The sequence below is a fragment of the Engystomops pustulosus genome, chromosome 1 (genome assembly GCF_040894005.1).
Source record: "Engystomops pustulosus chromosome 1, aEngPut4.maternal, whole genome shotgun sequence".
In the NCBI taxonomy this organism is placed as follows: domain Eukaryota; kingdom Metazoa; phylum Chordata; class Amphibia; order Anura; family Leptodactylidae; genus Engystomops; species Engystomops pustulosus.
This window is the reverse complement of record NC_092411.1, coordinates 146,443,512-146,470,718: the sequence shown is the minus strand read 5'-3', so window position 1 is coordinate 146,470,718 and position 27,207 is coordinate 146,443,512. Positions and strand designations below refer to the sequence as shown.

Below are 27,207 nucleotides of genomic sequence, written 5' to 3'. Positions count from 1 at the left end.
GGAGTGTGCAGAGGGCGCCAGATTCATGAATTACAGAGAACGTTATTTATATTTCTGGCACCCTCTCCTGCTCCAAAAGAGCGCACCAACTTTCTTTTGGGCACCTTTAACAGAGCATGTTACACTATTCTGTCAGATACTGCATGTTAAATGTGGCACATGGCAAGACTGTGCACAGGAACTCCCTACAAATGTTTCCAGTGCACTACAGTGTCGGACACTTCTTAAAGAGGACCTGTCACCTAAAGTAAGCAGCTCCTAGTGCTATAAAAGATGTAGCAGTGTTACACTGCTAGCGTTATCAGAAACCTGAGATAACGCTAGCAAACACTGCCGCGCTGTACAATAGAAATTCATGAGGGAGCGGTCCGAGGCGATGCTTCTTCCGAGTTCCATAGCGGCTCAAAACTGCTTTCATGGATGGTAATTTATATAACTCAATTGTTAGGCAATATTTGATATAATGTTAGATGACATGATACGGATATAATATAAAAAGAAGACAAAGATAATATGTGTTAAAAACATATTTATTAAACCTACGTGGGCACTGAGGGGTCTTATGTGAAAGTTAAACTAAGGTTTGAGTGTGTAAGCTGATCCAATGGCAGATTGTATACAGAGCGACAAACAAGTGATTGCCACACACATTACATATTTCCGATGAAGCAAAGTGTTCTGGTATGACATTCTCACAGTATGAAATGGATCTCATTCACCCACTAGTAGTAGGGGCGTCTTGGGTTATTCTACAAAGAGAAATAGAATCATGTTAGAAAACTCTGTTTAGTTACATTACTGTTAGGAGCAATAATTTGTGCACATGTGTGTTCGACCTGTGAGTTCAGCGTTGGCATCACACATGCACATTTTAAGTTATAGAGATATGCTTACTTATAAATTAGAAATACAAGGTCAAGTTAATTTTTTTAGCAACAGCAATTAATTAATTGAACATACCAGTGGATTTGGTCGGAAGCGATAAGCCAGCATCATCCTTTTCCGAAAAGCTTCATATTCATCATCATTTTTCGATAACTCTGCCGGACGATCTATGCCAAACCCGGCCCCATCCACTGCCGTTGAGCCTCTGAAATGCAAGCACAAGGGAGGAGTAGATGACAGAGCGAATGATATAAAAATGTATTTAGTCATTATTAAATAATCATTACAAAAAATATTTTCACATGAGAAAAAAAAAATGATTGAATCCCTTCGGCAGTAATCATAAACCAGAGAACATGCATTTGGCAATGCTGCCCTCTTCTGGAACATATAATTATTACAGCTTTTTACAAAGTAAATCTAACCTAAAGACGTTCACAATGCAATCCTCTATCCAAGCAGTCAGGCCCCCATCAATCATGAGAATGGGAATCCCATTGTCAATAATAAAGCAGTCAGTCAAGAATTCAACCTGCTGCTTCATTCAATAGTATGACATAAATGACTGTCTCAACCGGCCTCTTCATTTATTTTGATACTAATTCTCATGATCAATGGGGGTCCCAGTGTTCAGTCACCTATCATACAGGATAAGGGATAGCAAATCAAAGTTGGTACAACCCTGTTAGAGCACATTGGTAGTAATAACTTACTTGTTCACAGGGTTCTTAATTCCCTGGCCATCAGAACCCAATCCGTCGCCTTCTTTCCAACCCATCTTCATAAGCATCTGGTATCCTATGTTTTCCACTGTCAGCTTAAATTCTTTGTATTCTGAGTAGTCCGGTTCACGACCCTCCTATAAACACAAGGAGCACATTATGATGGTAAAAGCATTCTTTACTTATATAAATAATAAGCCCGCTTACATTTGCTTTGTGCAACAGAATCCACAAATTTCTGCTGCATGGCAGACTATGCTGACTTGTCATCAGTCAGATTATTACATGGGAAAAACAGCTATGAATGACACCTGCAACAGAGCCTATAAATTATAAATGATTCTGTCACTTTTGCATCCCACGGATTTCACATCATAAGATACAGGCATTTTAGCAAGGTGCTACCTTGTTATGTTTAAAAAAAAATACCATACGTTACTGAAAAATGCGGCAATAACCTCCAATTACCTCTAATTATCAGAAAATGGCCTGGAAGTAGAATTGACTAGTATAAGTTCACTTTTACAGCATTATTTCTGATTCTGTGATCTTTTTTTTTTTTAAAAGTATTTATTTTTGCAATTTTGAAATTTTATACAATTAAAATAAACAAAATCGAAGAACAAGATTGTCTGTCACATATTTCCTTCCCCCCATTACAGGATTATTATACAACAGCCATGGTAACAGTCAGGTTCTTGCTGCGTTCCAAAATTAACTGAGGGATATTACACAGTAAATGATAGCAGGATACTGTAGCCAGACGTCTTGATACAACACAAATAACTATTGACACATAGACAATCAGTCACACACACACACACACACACATACCAGCACGCTCAGTCTCCTTCATCATGGAGAGGAGTGTATATCACATGTGATTATAAGGCAGTATGGGGAGTCGCGCACCATCTGGACCAGATGCGATCAAACTTCTGGGGACACTTCCTGTTGGCATACAGGGACCGGTAGTGGGGAATGACACTGTTAATAAGTAGTATCCATCTTTTTAATGGAGGGGGCTCCTGGTCCTTCCAGGTCATCACCACCACTTTTCGGGCGTAATATAAGACAAACCTAAAGAAAATTTTGTCATAGTGGCCATTGACAACTTCATTTATGATGCCGAGGAGACACACAGAGGGAGACAGTAAGCGTGGGAAATCAAAGTGTAGATTTAGGAACTCCAGCACTTCGGACCAGAAGACATGAACCCTAGGGCAGGACCAGACACAGTGCAGGAAGGATCCGACTTCAGCCTGACAGCGAAAGCAAAGGTCATTGGGCATTGCTCCCATGCGGAATAGTCTAGCAGGGGTGAAGTATACTCGATGGAGGAGTTTAGATTGGATCAGGAAGTCCCTCGCACTCACTACAGATGTGAAGTAGGACAGTTCGACCTCCCTCCAGTAATCATCTGACAGGTCAGGGATATCCTGTCTCCAGCGTTCACAGGCTCTATCAAACGGTCTGGACTTTTGCTCTTGTAGAAGAGCATAGCACTGAGTAAGTGGCTTAGGGAGGTCCGGGGTACTCATCAGAGTCTCTAGTTTGGAGAATTTCACTGTCAGGCTGAAGGAGCCGAATTGGGCTTTGAATGCGTGTCGCAGTTGTGTGTAATGGAAGCTGGCCGTATTGGGTACGGTATGTCTCTCCCTTAACTCGTTAAAGCTGAGTAATTCTGCTTCCGGGGATAAGAGCTGGCCTACAAATTTCACCCCCGCCGCCCCCCACATTGTCCAGCCTGGGAGGGAGAGGAAGTGAGAGAGCCACGGATTGAGCCACAATGGAGTCCTAGGCGAGAGAGGGGGAGAGCTGCTCGGGTCTACCAGGGATTGCGCCCTACGCCAGCACACCGCTACCGTACGTAGGGGAAGTGGGGTATCAGATGGGGACTTGTATCTGTACAGCAGGTTTGTAAGGGCCTCGTAGGAACCCACCAGGGCACCAGCCAGTGCAGTAGCTGCATTACCCATGTCTATATCTATCCACCACTGGGCATATACTAACTGGGAAGCCAGGTAATAAAGATACAGATCCGGGGCAGCCAGTCCACCCCTAGCCTTGGGAGCCTGAAGCAGCGCTAAACTGAATCGCGGGGCACTACTCTGCCAGTAGAAGGACCTGAGAATGCCGTCCAGGCGTTTAAATAGGCTCTTAGGAAGCAGTATAGGACAAGCATGGAAAAGGTATAGGAATTTTGGAAGAAAAATCATTTTAAATATATTAATGCGCCCGTACAGAGACAAGGGGAGAGTGGACCAGGCTTTTAGACGCGATTCGGTTGCAGTTATCAGGGGTGTAATGTTTAACTCCGTAAATGCCTGGACCTTGCGTGATACATGAACTCCCAGATATTTAAATGTGGACACCACCTGGACTGGGACGGGGAGGGAGTGTACCCCTACATCAGATAAGGGAAAGAGGGCCGATTTGTCCCAGTTAACCCGAAGGCCTGAGAACCCCCCATAGCGTTCTATCAGGGACAGAAGGGATTCCAGAGAGGGGCCCACATCCCCAAGGTATACAAGTGTATCATCAGCATAGAGAGATACCTTTTCAATGATAGAACCTCTAGCAATGCCCTTAATGCCCTCGGAGTGGCGGATCGCCACAGCAAGGGGCTCAATGGCGAGTGCGAAGAGGAGGGGAGATAGTGGGCAACCCTGTCTAGTGCCCCTAGCCATAGGGAGAGTAGGTGAGATGTTAAGATTAGTCCGTACCCTAGCCTTGGGGTCGTTATACAGTAGTTTAACTAATGCTGTAAATCGAGGGCCAAAACCCATTCTAGGCAAGAGGGTCCATAAATATGTCCATTCCACGGAGTCAAACGCCTTACAATTGTCTAAGGACAATATAAACCCAGGGTCTGAAGACTTCTCTGCCTCTGCAATGTTCAGGTGTAATCTTTGTATATTTATGTCAGTTCCCCTCCCAGGCATAAAGCCTGTCTGGTCTGGGTGAACCAAGGATAATATTACTTTGTTAAGTCTTGTCGCCAGAATTTTTGCTAGTATTTTAACATCTGAGTTTAGGAGGGAAATTGGACGGTATGAGTCGGGAAGAAGCGGGTCCTTACCAGGCTTAGGAAGAACTACAATAAGGGCCTCTCGCATGGAGTCGGGGAGGGAACCGCTGTCAAACGCATCGGAGTACAGTCTAAGGAGATGGGGAACCAGAGTCTCACAGTTATCCCTATACCATTCACCACCCAGTCCGTCAAGTCCAGGTGTCTTACCGGGGGGCAACGATTGAATGGCAAGTTCCACCTCCTCCGCCGAGAGCGGAGCATCAAGCTCCGATGACTGTGCCGATGTGAGTCTCCAAAGTGGAAGACTGTCAAGGAATCTGGAAATCTCGACGGAAGAGGCGGACAATCTGGAGCTGTAAAGAGAGGAATAGAATTCATAAAATACCATGTTAATGGCCCGGGGTTCTGTGATCAGGGCTCCACTACTGTTAAGGATAGAGGGAACGGAAGCACAAGGACGTTCAGCCCGCGAGAGATATGCAAGCAGCTTCCCATTTTTATCTCCAAATTCAAAGATAGACGCCTCCCTGGCTAGCAGGCGCTTGCTGGTGCGCTCCTTCACTACAGCTAGATGGTTCCTCTGCGCCTGAGCCCAAGTCTTTTTATTCCCCGGATTAGGTTTCTCTAGATAATCCTTTTCTGCGGTCACCAGTGCAGCGGTCAGCCTTTCCTCCTGCGCATTTAAAGACTTTCTATGGCCAGCTACACCTGACATGAATGCTCCCCGCACCGAGGACTTGTACGAGTCCCAGACTAGAAGGGGATCAGGATGGGTTGAGTGTACATCCCAGAACTCGCTGTGCGCTGCCCTAACAGTACTCTGGACCGCAGGGGACAGGAGCCAAGCCGGGTGCAGGCGCCATAAGCGGGAGTCGCTGGGGGGGGCCTATAAGGAGACTGATGAACAAGGCGGAGTGGTCTGATGCACTGCGCGGGCAATAGGATACCTGATCAACATGCTGCAACATATCAGGGGAGACAAAGGCCAGATCAATCCGAGAGAAGCTCTTATGAACAGAGGAATAGAATGAGTATTCTCTCTCCTGAGGGTGCTTACAACGCCAAACATCGGCGAGATCTAGAGAAGTGAGCCACTCATTCAGACGGACCGAGCCTGTGTCCAGACCACTTGTACGATCCAAGGAGGGATCAGGGACTGCATTGAAGTCACCAATGCAGAGTATCGGACTGGGAGGCATAACAGCCAGCTTACTGGATATTAGGTGCAATACAGCTGGATCAAAGGGAGGAGGGACATAAATAGACGCTATAGTAAAGGTAAAGCCCCACAAGGCGCAATGTACGATCACATAACGGCCAAAGTGATCCGGCGCCACCTGTATGACTTCTATGGGAAGCGCTTTGGATATGAGTATGGATACTCCCCTGGCGTAGACAGAGTAGGAGGAATGATAACCTCTAGCCACCCAGGCCCGCTTCAGAGAGAGGACCTTCTGACCCGTAAGGTGTGTCTCTTGGATACATACAATATGGGGGGCCTGACGCTTAATGACGTCTAACATCAGGGCCCTCTTGAATTTGGAGTTTAGTCCCCTCACATTCCAACTCATTACCTTAAGTGAAGACATGTTAGCGGAAGGGAAAGGGGTGTGGGGAAGGAGACGTGAGAAACCAAGCATTCATCCTTTCATACCACAGAGACATAGACAGACAGACAACAGTGAGCATAACAAATATAACCAGAACTGTACTAACAATCCCAAGAATATAAACCCCCTGTCTAACACCCTAACAGCAGTAGTGCAGACCTCTACCCACTAACAGTCAAATAGTAGAACAGTGGTCCCTAACTCCAGACAAACCTACACCATTTGTCCCGGGACCTTCAACCCTTGATTCTGTGATCTTTAAACACAGGATTGAGACTGAATTGCGTGTTGTACATTCCTTCACTCTTCATCCTTGGCAAAATCTTTCTACATTGAGATGCCTGTTTCACAGTGTAATCCTTAGTTCTTCACAGTAAACAATAAAACAGAGCAAAATAATACTATATCCTGGTCATTTCTTAGTGCAAGGCTGCATTCATATGACCGCTGCATTACTGTTGGGGGACGTATATACGGCCGCCGTATAAACCTCCGCCATAGACCGGCAATGGGCATACGGAACGGTATAGAGCAGTACGGTGCAGCATACGTGCAACTCTGTACCCAGGGATAAGATAGGACATGTCCTATCTTTCCCTGTATTACGGCGCTGTGTGCATGTATCTCAATGGAGAGGGCCAGGGGCGGGGACGGGCAGTGCTCACTCCTTCATGCCTTCCCGTGCGCTGATGTGTACCCGCACACATTAGTGTGAATGTAGCCCAAGACAAATAGCCACATCGCACCTTAGATTACAATAAAATGGGCAGATAGTTATGTCACCTGCTCTTATACTTCTCAAAATCATTTCAGGATGATGTTGCAGTCTCCAAAGTTCTGGAATTTTTCTAGAAATTATCAGCACCTCTACTGTTGTTTCACATGGTCTTTAATGTAATCATAGAACAGAGTGGGGGAAACACATACTATTACATGTGTGCAGAATAACAGTGTAGCATATATGTTGAGATATTTGGTAGAACTACAATTTGAGCTATATCTGTAGAAATTAGCACTGGGACTGCCTTGTGGAAATCACTTTTTTAACACAAAATTGTCACTATATGGGTAAAACAGAATAGTATGCTGTACAAAAATAATGTTCACCATTATTTGTGATCTGAAGAGGCTTCAGCACTCCAGAAGCAGACATAGCTTTGCCTGGCTGTGCCTGGTCACTACACTACACAATTGGTTTCTAAAGCAGCAAAACCTCTTTAATAAGCTGATCAGTGGAGATATTAAATGATCTCGTAGTGATGACCCAAAAATACATTTGAAAAAAAATATATAAGAGCAATTATAATAGTGGATCGGCTGAAGCACCATCTCAGCTTTTTTTTCTGTACCTTAAGAGCCTTGAATGTTTCCATAAATTTCTCTAGTTCATCTGGAGGCAAAAAATCGCCAATGAAATGCTTACCACGACCCATTTCAGTTAGCTGTTCTGCCCATTCTGTCAGAAAACAAAAGTTTGAACACATAAGCAAAATTGCATTTAGGTTAACAGTGTAAATCCATTCAGGTTGATTTATCAAGATTGATGTTTAATATGCAAGACTTAGTAAACATACTGTAGTAAGATGCACTTAATGCATGTACAATAGAAATATAAGCCAGTATAAAGTACATTGGTTGTTTTTCTTTGAAAAATTCTGTTAATAAAAATTATCCAATTAAAAGAAATTAGCAACAGTGCAGACCCACCAGGTCTGTGGGATTTCATTAAGATTTTTTTATTGTATCAACAGATGTGGAGTCGGAGCTGTGGAGCCGGTGACACACATAATAAATTATAAAAAATTCGACATTTCCTTTGAATGTCTGTTTTATTCCTGATCTAAGGATTTAGGCAAGGGTGAGAAACGGTCCAAGGGCCATATTGTCATCTGCTCAACTGTAATGGTCCCCTCCAAAACCCCCAGAGCAGATAATAGTACCGGAGATGCCGAAAGCAAATATTGATACTGAAGGCCCACCTAGAGAAGGCAATAATACTGGAGACCCCCAGAGCATAAAACTAATAATGCAGGAGACCCTCAGTGCAGACAAATATTGGAGACACCATAGCAGACAATAATATAGAGTACCTCATAGAAGACAATACAGGAGACCCTACTGAATACTACTCAAATAAATCCTCTCCTTTCCTGGTTCCTCTTCTGCTCCCTGCACCACACTACAGTTTACCAGTACTTACCGCTCCTGGGTCCTCTCCTGCGAGTGCTCTGTATTCTGACCTCGACGCATACAATCAGTGTCAGGAGCCAGAACACAGAGCAGAGTGCCAGGAGAGGACCCAGAAGCAAGGAAAACTTCTCAGCTGTACTCACCACTACCTGGCCTGCTGCACCAATGAAAGCTTCCATCAGCTATGTTACATCAGAAATGGAAGTTCTCATTGCAGGGTGCAGACTGCAACTCAGGGCTTGACAGGCTGCATTTGGCCTGTTGGCGCAGCTTGTGCATCACTGATCCCCCTTTTAGTTGAGATGAATGTGTGCTGCACTTTATGTACATACTCAGGAGTCAAGCTCCTCTGCTATAGATTAGAGGCATATTTGTGGAATCAGGGCTATGACCATTTTGCTGGAACTGGAGTCAAAGTTCAGGAAATTTAGGAAATTATTTGAAATCAGAGGTGTGGCCTAAAGTTTCCACAGCCCTTTGTACAAGTTTGTGTTAGCTCTTACAAGATGATGGCAATTGTTTTACCTCTGGTTTTATCCATTTCCATTTTTCTCAACTGGTGTTCCCAGGTTCCTAGGTCATTATCAACTTCTTCATCACTGTCATATTCATGCTGATGTTGTTTCACAGTTTTCTCCCACATGAGCTGCATATCCTGCATGGCCTGCTTGTGTTTCATGATCAAGTCATACATTTGCTGCATCTAAACAGAAATATGATATGGGACATCATTTCCTATTTTAGGGTAGGTCCAGATAAGGTGGAGTTGCTGTGGTGTTTATTCCTGAATCTATGGCCATTTACAGAAACATACACATGAAAAGGACTTTTTATATGCCATCAGCACCAGAATATACTCCTGATATAAGGAGAGTTTTTCAGCAAAAAATATGTGCTGAAAAACCCCACCTCGGCTTATACACGAGTGTATAAAACAATAAACATACATACTCACCTTCCAATGCTCCTTCTTCTCTTCACTCCTAACAGAGTGGGCATAGACACATCAATGCACTCAGCCCGCCAGTACACACTGCGATACGGGAGTGTCGCCACTGGTGACGTCATAGTGTGCTCTGGCAGGCAGAGCGCAAGGGACGCATCTCTGACCGATATGTTAGGAGTGAAGAGAAGAAGGAAGGGGAGCCGTGGGGTGCACGAGTGTGTAAGTTTGCTTTACACACCATGGGGATGTAGGGCACTTCATTACCGGGGGAGGCTGCTGCGGGGCAATTCATTACTCAGGAAGGCTGCTGCAGGGCACTTCATTACTCAGGGCGGCAATGACCAATGCATTTCCCACTATACAGAGTGGTGAAGTTTTTATCCTACCTCCTGCTGTTCTTTTAGCTGTTTCTTTTGGGCCTCTGATAATTCTGTGACTCCCACCAATCCTACAGGCTTCCCATTGTCATAACCCAAGCCTTTCAGATCCTGAGCTACAAATAAGAAGAGAATGAAACATTTAGGTTATGACTCCAGTAACAAGGCAGAAGCAAGGGATTATGCGGTTTTCCAAAGCCAATAGAAATCTTACCTGTAAGAAGACTGGTATTGTGGGTCTCACTAACTACAGTAACAGGGGGCAGGTCTACCTTGTCTTCCTCTGGCCCCCACCGACTCTTTCTCTTCTTTTTGGCAGCTGCTTGCTCTCTGGACTGGTGAAGTGCTGCTGAACTACTAGTAGATGAGGAAGCGTGTGGGTAAGATCCTGCAGAATAGGATTCTGAGGATAACTTACGCTTATGCTCTGGTACTATATGACTTTCAGAAGATTGCTTGGCTCGCCTGAACTCTTCTACCTTCATTTTATAATACTGGTATCCTTTGCCATTTGTGTCATACAAGAACCTAAAATTAACAGAAAGATTTATCATTTACAAGTCAAATGCCTATGCCCACTCAAAAAATGTTGAAAAAGAAATTTAATACATCTGCTCCGGTTACATTCTAAGAAAAAAATTGGCTAATTCTACAGCATAGACCAGCAATTTTTGGCTGGCTTATGCCACAGAAGAGACACAATAAAGCAGCCAGTGCATAGCTGGCTTTAGGGAGGAAACAAAAACCTCAACACAATTGAAAGTGTCATGAACCAAAAGCAAGCTGGGACTAGGACAGATGTGTAGTGCACAAGAAAATAATGTGGGTAGGACTGAATGAGGCCAACAGGACTTGCCTAAGGTCTGATGCACACGTCCCTGTGCCGTGCCATGCCATGAGCTTAGCCTCAGAATAAAAGTTTCCAGCATCTGTTTAGCTGTATTTTTGGCACAAGTAGTCTGTAAGGGATTATATATTTATTACCTGAAGGCAGGATTTTCTCTGTTATTTTGAAGTGCAATAGCTTCAACCTCTGGACCACCATCTGCCACAAAACTTGCCAACTTCTCAGCAAACATCCGCGTTTCTTCATCCTCAGGGACTGCAAGTTAAGAATAGGCAACATTAAAAACCAACGACAACTCGCCATGAACATTCAACATCACAAGATTTTATCCCTGTCTTCCCCAATATCATGCACTTTGAAAATGGCCAGGGATTTTGAATAAAATGTTGAATAAACATTTTTAAATAAATAGTAACAAACCAATGAAAGTCAACCAGTTATCTCTGAAAGCAGAGTCTGCCCTGAAACATTATATCTGCAGGATCAGGTAAATAATCTGATTTAGTTGCATGTTCATGGTAGGTAACTCTGGTATTATCACCAGGATTGATACAATAATATCTGCTTTTTTTGGTACCGTATATGCCGGCGTATACGACGACTGGGCGTATAAGACGACCCCCAACTTCTGCCCTAAAAATATAGAATTTGGTATATACTCACTGTATAAGACTACCCCTCTCCCAAATGAAAAAAAGTCTGCTTAAAACTTTGCAAAACAAACAAGAGAGCAAGTGCCTAGTGATCATAACTGTAAGCTGCGATATTAATGAAGATCCAACATGCTTCTGTAAGTGCCGCCTGTGACCCCCAGCTCTGTGACGCCGACCGCTGTGACAGGGCGGCTGCATTAGCATACAGCGCGCCGCCCCGTCAGCGCGTACTAAGCCTCTTCTAATGACTGTGAGAGGCGGACTGCCGCGCATGCGTGGTGGTCCCAGGAAGCGGCTCTCTGCGCGCTGACGGGGAAAAAAAAACACCTCACACAGTGCGGCCCCCGTATATCCGGCGTATAAGACGACCCCCCACTGTAGCCATTATTTTAAGGGGTTAAAAAGTAGTCTTATACGCCAGTATATACAGTAATTACTGTCTAGACTGTACATAATTGATTCATTTATTCCAATATATTTAACTGTAGAACTAACCTATTTACCTATCCCGTGGACAGGTGGTCATATCAAAAGGAGCCTGCAAGTTGAACTAACCTTTACTGGGTACAATTTTTTGTTTATATTCTGCTATCTTCTTTCTATAATACAGGAATTCTCGGCTGTTTTGATCATGTAGAAATCTGAAGAAAAACAAAAAGGAAAAAAAAAGTATCTTTGTTATTCTTGATGATTACAATTTGAACATACTGTCATGAATAATACTCCCCTTTTTAAGGTTTTATCAAATTAGAATGTAATAAAGAACACTTGGTACTTAATGTCTTAAAATCAAATCAATACAAGCTCAGATGAACACCACATACAAGAGTTTCCGCTGTGTCATTATTCATTACTGTTTCCCTAACAAAGAAGAGGGGTATCATTATGACTTGGAAGCTTCAAATTTGTCTCCATTGGTGAATTGATATGTCTCCCTATATGAAATACTGTATTGGAATATAAAGGTTACAAGTCTAGGCGTCACCAGTAAATTAAGCTTTTCTTTTTTTTTGGAAGAGGGGGAGGAGGGGTAGAGGGGTGTATTAGTAGGACCTATGCCAGTGGCCATCCTTATTGGGACATAACGTCTCTTATCCCCTTTTTTATCAACTGTTTGTCTGGTTCTTGTTTTTGCCTGGAGAAAGCGCCGAGCGGCGCGAAACGGCCCGTCGGCAAAGCGGCACTGCGTGCCTCCCTGTATCTTACCTTGAATGAATAAATAAAGAAGATTTTATCTACCTATGGTGAGTGCCATCCGTCTTTCTACTATTGTATTTATCTGGATCTTGTTTTACCTGTGTGTTTTGTTCTTTTGGAAAAAAGGACATAAATGAATGATTAAGGGAAACCTACCACCCCGGATCTACCTATTAAGGTAGATCCGGTGGTAGGTGCTTCTAGTGTATGTAAGGATAGGCCTGTTTTTCTCTATTTCCATCTTTAATTATGGTAATATGTTAATTTACCAAATAGGCTAGTGGGGTGTGGAGTAGCCCGAGCTGAGGCTACACGGCGCGGCTACTCCACACCCCAGTAGCCTCCTTCATCCACCAAACCCAGATATCTTCAGCACGCAGCTACGAGGAGAATGCAGGCCACCTGCAGGGCGGTCTCGAGTCTGAAGCTGGAGCTACTGCGCATTCGCAGAACGCTGGCTTCGCGGACGAGGGCGTGCAACTGCTCCTCGTAGCTGTGCGCTGAAGATATCTGGGTAGGTGGATCAAGGAGGCTACTGGGGCGTGGAGTAGCCGCGCCATGTAGCCTCAGCTCCACGCCCAAGTAGCCTCTTTGGTAAGTTAGTATATTTCCACAATTAAAGATTAAAAAAGATACAGGGGGCTAAAGTATTAGCCCTTAAAAGGGCTATCCTTACATACATTAGAGGCACCTACCACTGGATCTACCTCAATTGGTAGATTTGTGGTGGTAGGTTTCCTTTAAGGATAAAAAAGGAGATGGGTATGTAGCAGCCAGGTAATGATAATCCAATCCTCATGATAGACTCATCAATTAGCACATTGTAATGTATGGGTTAAGATGAAGTAGCAATATGCAGCAAAAACTTACCGGCTATGGAGAGGGCTCGGCCCGCGAGCCCTCTCCATGCACCGGGACCCGTCGGGAAGGGGTTAAAAGATATTTCAGGATAGGAGGGGGTCTGTACAGAAATTTAGTCTGACAGATTTGCTATTGAACTGCATTCTGAAGCTTGCTACAAAATGTAACACAGAGGAGATGCAGTAGCTAAACGGTTCTAGTACGAATAGGTTCTAGTACTATTAGGGTAAATGATACAACATGAAAATGCTCACCCAAAGGATGGATTGTCCTTATAATCTTCCATTGCCATTTTTTCCAGCTCTCTGCCCCCTTCTGCTACAAATCGAGCCAACTGCTCCACCACTTTGCGTGTTTCTGAGTCCTCTGGGGGTGAAACTTTAAGCAGGCTGTCAGTACTGGGATTCAATTCACACAGCAAACAGTCAACAGGCATTTAACTGCTAGGAAGAGTACCAAGGCAAAGGAAAGGAAGGGAACAAAGCAGGAATGAGAGAGCAACAATGCTTACTAGTCAGCCCTTGTGGCATGTAGCCTTGTACACTGTGTTTTATACATATTTGTTGACAGCTTCTCTTGTTATGTATATATGTAGGTAGGTTTTCCCATGGTAAAGTAACAGCCTCGCCAATCCCTACCATTCCAATGCTTATTCATCCAATAGACGTTATTATGTCTGATGTTTAACTATATGGTAATATATATCATACTAAAATATAAAAAAAGGAAATTGGTAGCCATATAGCATAACACATGGCACATACACCTACAAGGCCATGTGTTTAGTTTATAAGTGACCGTAGATCTGACAGCTTATTTATTAACCTACGAATGTTCTTAGAAGTGCTTATTCAATGCCTTTACTGGCTGTTCATGAACAGCTCTTTCCAGTTCTTTTTAGGAAAAATATAATTTAGAGACTTCAGGTTAAAATCAAAAAACTCAAATAAAATTTTCTTTTATCAGTCATACATTAAGGTATACTTTATTAAAGTAATGAATTGAAATATATACGTTCTTATAGTCTTTGAACTGTTTGAGTTTAACACTACTGTATTACTAATACTGCAACATAACACTAAATGACCAGTCTTTTCCCTAAACACCCTTTCTCCCACTGGCAACTTACTTTTTATTTCTAACCACTGCTCATAGTCCTCATCATCATCATCGTCTTCCTCTGGGGACTTAAAGACAGTGCTACGATTCAACTTAGGCGTTTGTTTCGTGCGAGTGACAGACTTCATTTGGTTGAGCATGCTCTCGACAGAGGACCCATGCCGTTTTCCTATAAGAAGAGGTTTCTTCTGAGTAGCTGATGAGCTGCAATTAGAGCTCCCTGTTAAATTGTCTGGAAAAATAAAAATACAATATTTCATTTCCCATACACTGCATGGGGAATATGGTTGGTCATGTGATGCTATACTGAGGCATTGTGAAATTGAGAAATAAGAAAATACTAAGTATAATATAAGAAAATATAATAATCTCAGTGGGATAGAAAGTTGTGTTTACATTGGAGGACAATGATCTGTTTCAATTTCAAATCAATGATTAGAAAATTACATTTATTTTCAGCCAATTTATAATACAATGTGATAAGGAGGAAATAAGATTTAGAATGTGCACGATATATGTGAATATGTATATAAACATCTGATCTGTCAAGAGGATTTAGGCCTACAAACCACCTAGGACAGTGTAGGATCACAATGGTGTCCTTCTATATCCTGGGAGATTTAGCATTATGCAGAAAGTAAATTTTGAATCCTACATAGAAATGACGTAAAGAGTCACAGGGAAGTCATCCTAGAATATCCCCTCCTGGCAGATTTTATGTCCCACAGTCCAGGTAAAACATCACAAGCTGGGATTGCAGCTGATAATAGTTGCTTAAAGAGTAACTGCAAAGGTTTTTTTTTAACAAATCAATAGCTCTTGGGATGTAAAACAACTTTTTCTATTATCTTTATTACCTATATGCAGTAGTTTCTTTGCTATAGCCCTCACATTACCTCATTGCTGTAATGACTGCCTCCGTCAGAGAAACAAAGTGTAAACAAACTACAGGGAGGGGAGGAGCTGCCGCCCCCTACTCACAGAGGAGGAGGTCATGTTTCAGTGAACTTAGCAGAGCTGGACTTGTTCTAAACAATGAATGTAGCAGAGCTGAATGTGTATGCCGATGTCTCCTGCACAGAATAGTGAGGTACAAGATCTCCCTGTTCCCCCCCTCCATCCCAATCTGTGATTCTACATAACTTTATCTGTCTGTCTCTGCTCTTCTCACTGCTCCCTTCCCCCACCTTGTCATCCAGCTCTGTCCAGAGAAGCTATTAACCCTTAGTGCTCACAAAGCACAAGCAACAGACTTCATTGAACTGGTTTAATGATTTCTACCACTCCTGCTCCGCCATGTGATGGAAGCTGCCAGGCTGTCACCATATACTTCCTGTAAGTGCACTATGCAGTGTTTAGTGAATTAACTTGTGGAACACTAAATGGATTTAATGGTAAATCACTTTGAGAGAGAACACAAGGCATCATGGGATCTGTGGACAAGCTAGCTGGCCTCAGCCTGAAGGCATAGACTGACAGATATTAGTCTCTGCCTACTTCACTTCTGGTGAGAAAGATTTTTGTCAAACACTTGCAGAACAGTAAATACCTTAACTTTGAAAAAAAAAGGATGAGCAGCACAAAGTAGGCATCGTTCTGTTTCTTTTCAAAGGGGGAATCACTTATAATAAGTAGGTAAAATCACTATAGCTTTACAGCTACGCTTTAAGATTATGCACTTGTCGGTGGGACCTTAGCAGGGATCAGGGAAAATGACTCCCTGCCCCCATGGCAAGTTCCTTTTAAATAATATATAATATTATATATAATAAATAGTGAGAAGCCAGCATCTTGTATAGAAAATGTGGCCCTTTCATAGGATCACTTGTAATATAACATATATAACAATTTACCACAAAGCAACTAACTTACCTGCACCTGACTTTTCCTTCTGTAACTTTAGAAACTGTTGTAAGAAGCTGCCATCATTCGCAAATTTATTTGACGTGGAGGAGGATGCAACTGCGGAACTGCAATTTGAAGGGAAGTAGAGTAAGTTAGTGAATGCACAATACAGTTTTCAGGCAAATAACCACATTAACTACCGTAATAACATTTTTATTTTACTTAAGTTGTTAACCCCTTTCCTTAATGGAAACCTACCATTTGATTTCATGCATTATGAAGCAAACATACCTTGAGAATGCTGTACCTACACTAATGCAGGATCATATCTTGTTTAATCCCTGTGCCGAGTGGTTTTGCTGAAAAAACAATTATAAAATTCAAGGTAATGAGGCTCTGTTGCTTCTCAGATTATTATGTAATCACAGTGTTGTGCCTGACAGGCAGAAGTTATCAATCGCTGCACCATCCTCCAGCTGCTGTGTATAAGTCATCCAGCTCAGGTTGATTAGTCCTGTCTGGACAGTTCAGGAAGGTCCGTGTCCCGTTGTGTTTATGAACGACAAGCAGCATACAACCCAGCTTTCCCAAAGTGCTGAATTTTAGCTTTGTTTTTTCAGCAAAACCACTAAATTTAGGGATTAAACATACAGGAGCAACATTTACATTGCAAATCATATATTAAAGTCAAGGTTATATATAATAATATATATAATATAGTCTCGGGCAAATATGGCGACTAGTATAATGGGGAATTTCCAGTTATAGAGAAAAAAGACCACAGGGGGGGAAATATCTGTGGCAGAGCAGTACTGTGTCTGTCTGATCAGACCCAGTAGCTCTGCTTAACTTAATTCACTGTATAGCGCTACTTTAACCCTACGCTGTGAAGAAAGCAGACGGCAAAAGAGGTCATAAACCACTTCAACTTTCTATGCCAAAAGATGCTGCTGAAGACTCAGGACCAACACCAGCTGTCTTTCGTCAGTGGGCAGTCATGAACGCGTTAAGGCAAATTTGTCATCATACTTTGGTGGCCTATTTATCAACACAAAAAAATATAAAAAATATTTGAACAATCATACAAATCTAAGTTTCTGGAACACAAACAGCCCAAATTGTAGCACAATCATCTCAACTGTGGTTCACCTGGGCAGTTATCGTGCTCCAGCATAAGATAAAGTTTATACCCCTCCGGCTTGCACTGGTGGACAATTCTACAGAAGGTCCTGCCTGCTGTAGAATTGTGCTATAGCCTGCAAACTTTCAAGCCTGATTGTTCACAGGCCATAGCAAGTGCGCAGACTTGGGGCAGGAATAAACTGCAACGGCCCACTTTGCCACTGGCCACACTCCCCTTCACACCACTCTGCGCCCACTTGGCGTGGAGATGGTATGAAGGGGGATATAATTGCAATTATAGATGGTTTGCTGGTAATGTCAGAAAACAGGTATACACGCTCTGTTTACTGTCCCCTCATGTGCCTGCAGGATTTACTAGCCCGTACGTTAAACTTTTTTAACTGAATTGACATGCAGAGTTGATCACTTCTATGTTTGGACCAAACATACTCGCTTCTGTACAACTAGCCTGAAAATCTGCAACAAAACAAGAATGCTGTAGGGTTAAATTTCAAAATGCATTTTTTGTAAATGCAATTCACTTACGGCAGATCTTGTTAATTGTCTCTAACCATAAAAATGTTACACCTCCTTACAGAAAAACAAACATTTAAAGGGCAGCATTGAACGTACTCTCTTCCTTGAACGGGGATGTTCTGTTGAGACTGCTTAGCTTGTTGCTGTGCTTTGGCCTCGATTTCTCTTTTTTTCTTCTCAATAAGTTCCTCTTGGTACTGAATATATGTACTTGTTTTTGCAGGTTTTTGGGGAGCAGATGCAAACCTCCTGCCACCTAAACCTGAAAACAAAAGATACACACATTTATACATAATCAGAAAAGCCTTCATTCTGGAATTATTAGGAGTGTTATCTTGTTCTATACTGGCCACAAGTTATCACACTTATTTCACAAATGCCAGGCATCCGCTCCCACAGGGCGACGTCAGTATAGAATAAAAGCTGCAGGTAGTTAGGATCAATATGTGATCTTTTCCCTTCTGTTTTAAGCTGGAACAATAATAGGGTTGTCCGGGATAAATTTTTTTTTCCATTGCCCCAAGTGATGTAAAAATAATAAGCTTACCGTATATACTCGAGTATAAGCCGAAGTACAAAATTTTAACACAAAAAACTGGGAAAACCTATTGACTTGAGTATAAGCCGAGGGTGGGAAATGCATTGGTCACAGCCGCCCCTGTAGCATACGGCCTGCCCGCCCCTGTAGCATACGGCCTGCCCGCCCCTGTAGCATACGGCCTGCCCGCCCCTGTAGCATACGGCCTGCCCGCCCCTGTAGCATACGGCTTGCCCGCCCCTGTAGCATACGGCCTGCCAGCCCCTGTAGCATACGGCCTGCCAGCCCCTGTAGTAAAAAAATAATAATAATAATAATAACACTGTACTCAACTTTCCGACGTCCCCCTAGGTCCTCTTCTGCTTCTGATGCCACCTCCGGTCCTTCGATCTCTTCCGCTCCTCTTCAGGTCTTCACGCTCGGCCGGCACACAAAATGACGTCAGTCGCTTGCCGACGTCATTGTTTGTGAGCCACCGGCATCGCGAGGAGACCCGAGGAGGAGCAGGATTTCCCGAAGAGGAGCCGAAGCGGAGGGAAAAACCTGAAGAAGATCTGAAGGACCTGAGGCAGCACCACAGCATTGGAAGCAGAAGAGGACCTACGGGTGACATGGAAAAGGTGAGTACAATGTTAATTTTTTTTTATAGACGAGTATATGCGCTATATTTCTCTTGATCCTTATCTCCAGTCCAGCATAGCGCATTTGGCCACCCTCTGCTTGTAAACATGACAGCAATGACTGTACTAGCCTGAAGCAGGTGCTTGCTGATGAAGTGACGTCACCATTGCACCTCTGTATACCAACAGAACCCAGTGGTAGCAGGTTAGGACCAAAGTAAATAAAAGTTCTTTATTTATTTTTACACCTCCATAAATTCATATCTATGACAGCCCCTATGACAAGTGATGCTAGATGGTGTTTGAATTTTCCACTAATTTTGTTAACTATATTATCACTTGGGATTCTGGGACAATGGAGCTCAAAGTGACCCATCCCAAAAACGCCACATGTGAACTTTCCCATTTAGTCACCAAAATTTGTTAGAAATTTTATGCATTTGGCATAATATAACTGCATTACCTTTGTCAGAGATCTAAATTTTTGTTTCTATTTGGCCCAGGTGGCATAAAAATAATAAGCACTTAATAATTATGGCACATCAGTACCAGAATTTAAATCTACAACGGTCAAGAGATTTCAGATTTAGGCCACCTCTCCACAAACATTTGTAATATTAGGACTCAAATAACGGAGATCTGTTTAAGCGCCGAGGACGATGGAAGTAGACTGTCTGAGCCACAAAAGGAATAGGACCATTTTTTTTGCATTAGTTATTTAGAGAAAAAAAACAGGCATGAAGAATACAGAGATAAAGTATAATGGAAAGACAGGCACCAGTTCTGTTGGTGGCTTAAAATAACTGATGCAAAAAGATGGTGAAAGAACCACAGGCAATTGCCCCTTACAACATCTAGGGGGAGATTTATCACTGCTTAGAAGCAGTGAAAAAATTGCAAATTCTTGCACAGGGTATCAACTAAGGTAGGGCCTACGCCACCTACATGCCAAGTGGACATGAAGGGGGGGCGTAGAGGTGGTTGGCAGAGTAGGCAGGCACGGGACAAGAACCTGCAAACTTTCGCCTGCAGTTTTTTATGCAAAACTAGGCCAGGTGAGGACGAACTACACCAGACTAAGCCTCTTCTTGTATCCGTCAGGACAAGGAAAAGGAAAAGGGGGGGGGGGGGGCGGCCAATATCATACGCCACAGCAGGATAAATCTCCTCTCTAATGTGTATGGGATTTTGGCCGTCCAGCTAAAGTATATTAGAGGAGAAAAGGATCGAGTAATTTGGAATTTCAATGCCTACTGTTCCCCAGACATAAGTGGCTTTCTCTATTCACTGCATGTTATTTCGGCCAAGCCGATCCACCCAGAAATCACGTGCACGATGAACGTGACATTACCAGCGACAGCTGTCCAGCGCAGAAGTGCAGGAGTTTAACTAGGAGTTGTAGGGCCTCATAGCAGACTTATAAATGGGGCCTCCATACATATTTGTACACTCATACATGCGAGTTACATTCACCCACAATATATACTCACCATAAATACGTACAGCATATACACCCACGCATCTTATACATATCACATATGCATTTAATACATCATATACACTCCCAATACCCCAGATGTTGGAGCCCCCTTAAACTGTGGGTCCCAAATCAGCTGCTATAGCTGTTACCCCTTTAGTTAAGCCTCTGTGCATGCGGTTGGGAGTCATTAATATCATCAGGATAGGAAAGTAACTTTTTTTCTTATAGTTTTTCCCCAAATAATCCAGTTCTCTGCAAAAATAGAAAGATCCTTTAATTTAATAAGATATTTAATTTTTTATATTTATTACTATAATCTGCACATGTAAACCCGGCCTTGCAACAACTAGTCCTATCCAAGAAGCAGACAGCTGCAGCACTGGTTATGGACAGGTTAGCCAGAGACTGGAGGTCATGAATGATGAGAACTGCTTGTCATGTCAGCACCATCAGCAGCTGTGCACTATGAGAGGAGGAGCTATACAATATATCATAAGCTATGATGGCCTGGTGGGATCCTGCACTGTGACGTGTGCACGGCGTATATACCCAGTAAGCGATATATACACAGTCACCTTAGCAGAGGCTGCAGTGACGCCCCCATCGTAAGAGCGCCTGGAGATGCGGCCCTGTTCTATTATAGCACCAGTACCGCACCAGACCGGCCCACACACAGCTGTGTACACCGCGGTGCTATCATGTATATGCCTTCCCAAGCCCAACATACCTGCAGACTTTCTACCCTCCATCTTGCTGCCTCTCTCTCCCCAACGGTGGCTCCTCCCACTACAGCACATAGGCTTTCACCCAGCAGAGCTCTTTCCGGAACGAGGCACGCCGGGAATTGTAGTCTTTATTGTGGAGTGTATAACAAAATATATGTAGTTATAGCAGTTGGCCAAAGCAATTGATCAAAATCCGCTTCTGTTACAGTACTTAATAGAGAATCATAGAAGTCATCTTGTTTTCTATGGATAGAATCTGCCGTTTTTCATTTTGAATTGCTGCAATTCAACACCATTAATATATAGCGACTTGAAAACCGAAAAATTAGAACTTAACGCCTTAACCCCTTATGGGCAATTTTGCATGGTTTCTCTTGTTTAGATGCTTCTCCTAAGGCTACTGTATGTTTTTGCATGCTGCATGTTTTTCACTCTACGTTTTTGGCATCATAATCACACACCTCCCAACCTTTGGGTTGAAGAAAGAGGGACAAAAAGAACATTTGTTTGCATAATAAACCACGCCCCAACCACACTCTCTGCCCCCCCCTATTATACCACTTATCTGCTTCACCTCTTATTGTGCCCCCCTCTCTGCTCCCCTTCCTTATTATGCCCCCCCCTGCTCCCCTTCTTATTGTGCGCCCTTCTCTGCTCCCCTTCCTTATTATGCCCCCCTCTGCTCCCCTTCTTATTGTGCCCCCTCTCTGCTCCCCTTCTTATTGTGCCCCCCTCTCTGCTCCCCTTCTTATTGTGCCCCCCTCTCTGCTCCCCTTCTTATTGTGCCTCCCTCTCTGCTCCCCTTCCTTATTGTGCCCCCTTCTTATTGCGCCCCCCTCTCTGCTCCCCTTCCTTATTGTGCCCCCCTCTGCTCCCCTTCTTATTGTGCCCCCCCCCTCTGCTCCCCTTCTTATTGTGCCCCCCCCCCCCTCTGCTCCCCTTCTTATTACACCCCTTATCTGCTCCCTCTCTTGTTATTCGATCCTCTGAATATTGTGGCTCCCTGTCCTCTGTGCTCACTTATATTGTGTGTCTCCCCTGCTGGTTATTAAACTAAAAAACTTTACTCACCTTTCCATCTTTTCCAGGACGGCGGGACAGCGCACAGAAAATTACAGCACGATCTAAGCTGTCAGCCTATGCAGAATGCATAGGTTGACTATGTAATATGCTGCAATACATTAGTACAGGCAGTCTGTACGTTTGTTCTTAAGTTGAATTTTTATGTAAGTCGGAATTGTATATATTATAATTGCAGCTCCAGACAAATTTTCTTTTGTCTCTGTGACAATTGTGTTTTTTTTAAATGTTGGATTGTCATAAGAACCAGGATTAACAATAAATCTTAATTGCAGACACCTTTTATAACTGTTATAGCTGTTTATTGTAACCCAAGGCTAAAGTAAGGTAAATTACCAATTACCAGAGGTCCGTTTGTATCTAGGGGTCATCTGTAAGTCAGGTGTTCTTAACTAGGGTACTGCCTGTATTGCAGTATATTACAATGAACAAGTGATAAATGATCACTTGTTGATGTCCCACCTTGGGACAAAATAAAACAGTGAAAAAAAAGTTTAAAAAAAAAAAAGTGCAATAAAAAAAATTATTATAAAAAAATAAAAGTCCCCTGAAGTCCCATCCCATGTAATAATCAAATAAAACATAAAAAAGTGAAAATCACCCAAAATAACGCAACATATTGGGCATCACAACGTCTATAACAACCCATACAATAAAATAAAATTGTCTCATATGGTGAACGCTGTAAAAAAAAACACAAAAATTATGAAAATTTCACATCTGATTTATAAAAAGTGCATAAAAACTGATCAAAAAGTAACATTTACCCCAACATGATACCAAGAAAAAGTACAGCTTGTCCCACAAAAAGTAAGCTCTAAAACAGCTCTGTAAACAAAAAAAATATAAATATAACTGCCTATTGCTACATGGCGATGCAAAAACTAGCGATTTTTTTTTTCTCCAAAATGAGTTCTATATTCTGCAAAACAAGATAACTATAAAAAAAAAACATATAGATGGGGTATCGCTGTAATCGTGATGACCCATAAAATAAAGAGAACACATTATTTTTATGGTACCGTGAACGATGAGGAAAAAAAATGCTAGAAACCATAAACAAGAGTGAATTATTTCTTTTTTAAATAACCACCACCAAAAAAGAGTTAATAAAATCTAACAATTATTTTCAACCCCCCTTCCCCCCTCCAGAAATGATGTACCTGAAAAGTGGATCTCATCCACAAAAAAAAATAATCCCCCATATGTCCAAAATACATAAAAATAATCATTTTATAGGCTGTTAAATGTGACAATACAGATCTTCCCTGGATGGCGCTCCTTCCGTTCTATTCCCGGCCGTGTGCCCATACAGCAGCGTCAGAAATTGGGTATCAAACTTTGTGGAGTTTTCCATCATTTTATAATTTGCGACAATTTAATTTTTGGCCAAAATGAATACACTGTCTAAATGTTACTTCCTAAAGTTGATTTTTCACCGGTGCTGTTTCTAAAATGGCATAATTTACAGGGTTTTCCTTCTTTTTAGGCCTCTCAAAGTCACTTATAGCTGAGCAGGTGCCTCTAAATAAGGGTTTTGGTGATTTCCATAAAAATTTGAAAAATTGCACACATAATTCTGAACCTCCTAACAACCTAAAAAAGAGAGAGGATGCATAAAACCCTATGCTGATATAAAGCAGACATTTGGGAAATATTCATTATAAAGTTACTTGGGTGCTATGACTATCTGCCTGAAAAGCAGAAAATTTTGAACTTTGAAAATGAATCATTTTTAGAAATGTTTGCCAAATTTCCATTTTGAAGTACAATGTGTGACGAGAAAACAATCTCAAAACCCCCTGTATATATTAAAGCGTTACAGAATTTTAACTTCCTATAATGACACCAGGCAAATTTTAAAAATCAGGCCTGTTCCTAATGCCCTAAAATAGCTTAGGCACAGAGGCTTAAAATAAAATCATAAAAACAAGTTAAAATGTAAACTAAATCATAATGAACCCACAGATACTACACAATTGGCAGCTGTGTAGTTTAAAGGCTGGGCCAAATGGCTAATTGTAAGTCAATCTGGTCCTCTATGCTTAGCTCCGGCTTCCTGGCAGTGCGGGCAGGGGCAAGTATATGCTCTCTGCCCGCACGCACACACTATGACTGGGTGTGTCGCCCTCTGATGATGTGACGCAACATCACAGTGTGCATGTGGACAGAGTGCATAGATGTGCCTCTGTCCGGACTGCCAGGAAGCTGGAAGATGCGGGGAGAAGACAAGCCGAGGGGAGAAGAGGATGCCATGGGTGAGAGCCGGAGGTGAGTGCTAAAGTTTTTTTTAATATATACTTTTATATATTAGTATTAGCTGAGTGGGGCTTTTTCAGCACAATTTTTGGCTTATACTCAAGTGTATACGTTAATTAATAAATGTCTTATTGCTGCTCAAACTAGTTGTCACTCAATATTGTGCTAAAGATTTTATGGTTGTAGACTAGAGATTTTCTATCAGGTTGCTGAAACCTTGTGTCACGGGTGGTCCCGCGACCCACATCGCGGGTCGCGGGCTCACCCGTGCCGCCCTGCCCCCGCCAGCGCGCCGCCAGCGCATCTCACCCGTCCCGGCTCCTGGCTCGCTCCCCTCCGCTGTGCGCGCGCGTCCCCGACTGCTAGGGCGCGCGCGCGGCACCTTCTCCAAATTTAAAGGGCCAGCGCGCCATTAATTGGCGCTGGCCATATTGCCAAATTCTTCATAAGCCTGCCTCTTCCTGTTACCCTTGCCGGATCTTTGTGCCTCATAGCCTTAGAGAAAGCTTACTAGCGATTATTCCTGCGTTCCCGTGTATTCCTGTGTTCCTGTGTATTCCTGTGTGTTCCCGCTCCTGTGTTACCCGAGTTCCTCCGTGTTGCTGTGTTCCGTGTGCCTGTGTTCCCGTTCCCACCTGCCTGGACCTCCTGTTGCTGACCCCGGACTTGGACCTGACGTTGCATCTCTGCCGCCTGCCCTGACCCTGTGCCTGGACCTGTCTACGAGATTGTCATCCGCTAAGGTACCTCGACCTCGGCTGCCACCGTGGGCTAGTCACACCTGGGAACGACCTAGTGGTATCCTGCCGCAGCAAGTCCAACCCGCTTTGCGGCGGGCTCTGGTGAATACCAGGTGCCGCTAGGCTCCGGTTCCGGGTGTTGGCTAGTTACATCTCCCGCGGTGGTCCAGAGGATCCACTGATCCTGACAGTAAGATCCGGCCATGGATCCCGCCGAGGCTCCTTCTCCCAGTCAGCCTGATCTCGCCAACATCGTGATCCACCAGTCCCGGCAGATTGCTGCACAACGGAATCAACTGGAGCAAGTCACCGCCATGCTGCAACAGCTGCTAGCTACCCAGCACCAGCAACAGTCTCCTGAGGTGGCCGCTGCAACTCCTGCTACCCCGGCTTATCTCCCTGCTGCTGAACCCAGGCTACGTCTCTCTTTGCCCGGCAAGTATGACGGGGATCCCAAGATGTGCAGGGGCTTCATCACCCAGTGCTCCCTGCACATAGAACTTATGCCATCGCAATTTTCCACAGAGCGGTCCAAGGTGGCATTTGTCCTCAGCCTCCTTTCCGGGAAGGCCCTGGCCTGGGCTACTCCTCTTTGGGACAGGGATGACCCGGTTGTCACTACCCTCTCGGAATTTCTGGCAGAGTTCCGGTCAGTCTTCGAGGAACCGGCCCGAGCTTCCTCTGCGGAGTCTGCATTATTGAACCTGCGCCAGGGCAACTCATCTGTGGGAGAGTACGCGGTTCAGTTCCGCACCCTGGCTTCTGAACTTGCCTGGAACGATGCGGCCCTCATTGCTACCTTCAAGAAAGGACTTTCTGCGCAGGTCAAGGACGCGCTGGCAGCACGGGACCTGCCGTCAACTCTGAGTGGTCTGATCACCTTGGCCACTCGAATTGATGTGCGGTTTAAGGAGCGCGCTGAGGAACTACGCTCCGAGTACCCCCAAGGCCGTGTTAGACGTCTTCCTCGCCTGGCACCTGTATTCCAAAAGCCGCTTCAGCCCCCGGCTGAATCTTCTGCTGATGAACCTATGCAGGTGGACCGAGTCCGGCTTTCTCTACAAGAGCGTTCCAGGCGACGTCAGGAGAACCTGTGCATGTATTGTGCCAGCCCAGGGCACTTCGTCGGGGCTTGTCCTGTCCGCCCCCAACGTCCGGGAAACGCCAGCACCTAGGCTTCTCAGGAGAAGCGTCCCTAGGTGAGAATAAAGCTTCTCCACGCTTGACTCTCCCCGTACTCCTCAGCGTTGGCACTGGCACCCAGATCCAAGTTTCCGCCTTCCTGGATTCGGGCTCTACAGCGAACTTTATGGATGCTGCCCTGGTCTCCCAGCATCACTTCCCGGTGGTTCGTCTCAGGAAGCCATTGTCCATTGCCTCGGTCAGTGGCCAAATTCTCTCCGTGCCCATCCGGTTTCGCACAGAACCCCTGCTCCTGCAAGTTGGAGCATTACATAGAGAAAGACTGTCCTTTTTTGTGCTGCCCCAGTGCACTTCCACTCTCCTGCTGGGCCTTCCCTGGTTGCAACATCATGCCCCTGTTCTGGACTGGTCTTCTGGGGAGATTCTCCGCTGGGGTCCGGATTGTTCATCACACTGTATGAAGGTTCTACATCCGCTCCCTGTCGGGACTTCTACCTTGTCTCCTAAGCCTTTGGGGGGGCTTCCCGCTCCATACCAGGACTTCGCGGATGTGTTCTCCAAGAAACAAGCTGAGACCCTTCCTCCACATCGTCCCTACGATTGCCCCATCGACCTGCTGCCTGGATCTTCTCCTCCTCGGGGTCGGGTGTACCCGCTCTCGGTACCTGAAACAGCCG

At 43.9% G+C, this 27,207-nt stretch overlaps 1 protein-coding gene across 1 annotated transcript; it reads right to left on the bottom strand.

Moving 5' to 3' along the window:
* Positions 1-514: 514 nt before the first annotated feature.
* Positions 515-21,443, bottom strand: SUGP1 (SURP and G-patch domain containing 1). The gene is made up of 14 exons (XM_072155810.1): positions 21,311-21,443; positions 18,042-18,207; positions 16,314-16,411; positions 14,452-14,673; positions 13,577-13,700; positions 11,820-11,905; positions 10,749-10,866; positions 9,979-10,292; positions 9,774-9,880; positions 8,967-9,144; positions 7,601-7,707; positions 1,599-1,744; positions 961-1,090; positions 515-749 (listed from the first exon to the last, which is right to left on the bottom strand). Exons 1-14 carry the CDS (start codon positions 21,378-21,380, stop codon positions 723-725), a joined length of 1,893 nt encoding a protein of 630 aa, XP_072011911.1. The 5' UTR covers positions 21,381-21,443; the 3' UTR covers positions 515-722.
* Positions 21,444-27,207: the final 5,764 nt, after the last annotated feature.

Coding starts and splice junctions, on each gene's coding strand:
- SUGP1 (XM_072155810.1), bottom strand. CDS start 21,380: ATGTGCTGTAGTGGGAGGAGCCACCGTTGGGGAGAGAGAGGCAGCAAG. Junction 13,701..14,451: donor GCAGTGGTTAGAAATAAAAA/GTAAGTTGCCAG, acceptor GCCTGCTTAAAG/TTTCACCCCCAGAGGACTCA. Junction 750..960: donor GCTTCCGACCAAATCCACTG/GTATGTTCAATT, acceptor TTCTCTTTGTAG/AATAACCCAAGACGCCCCTA.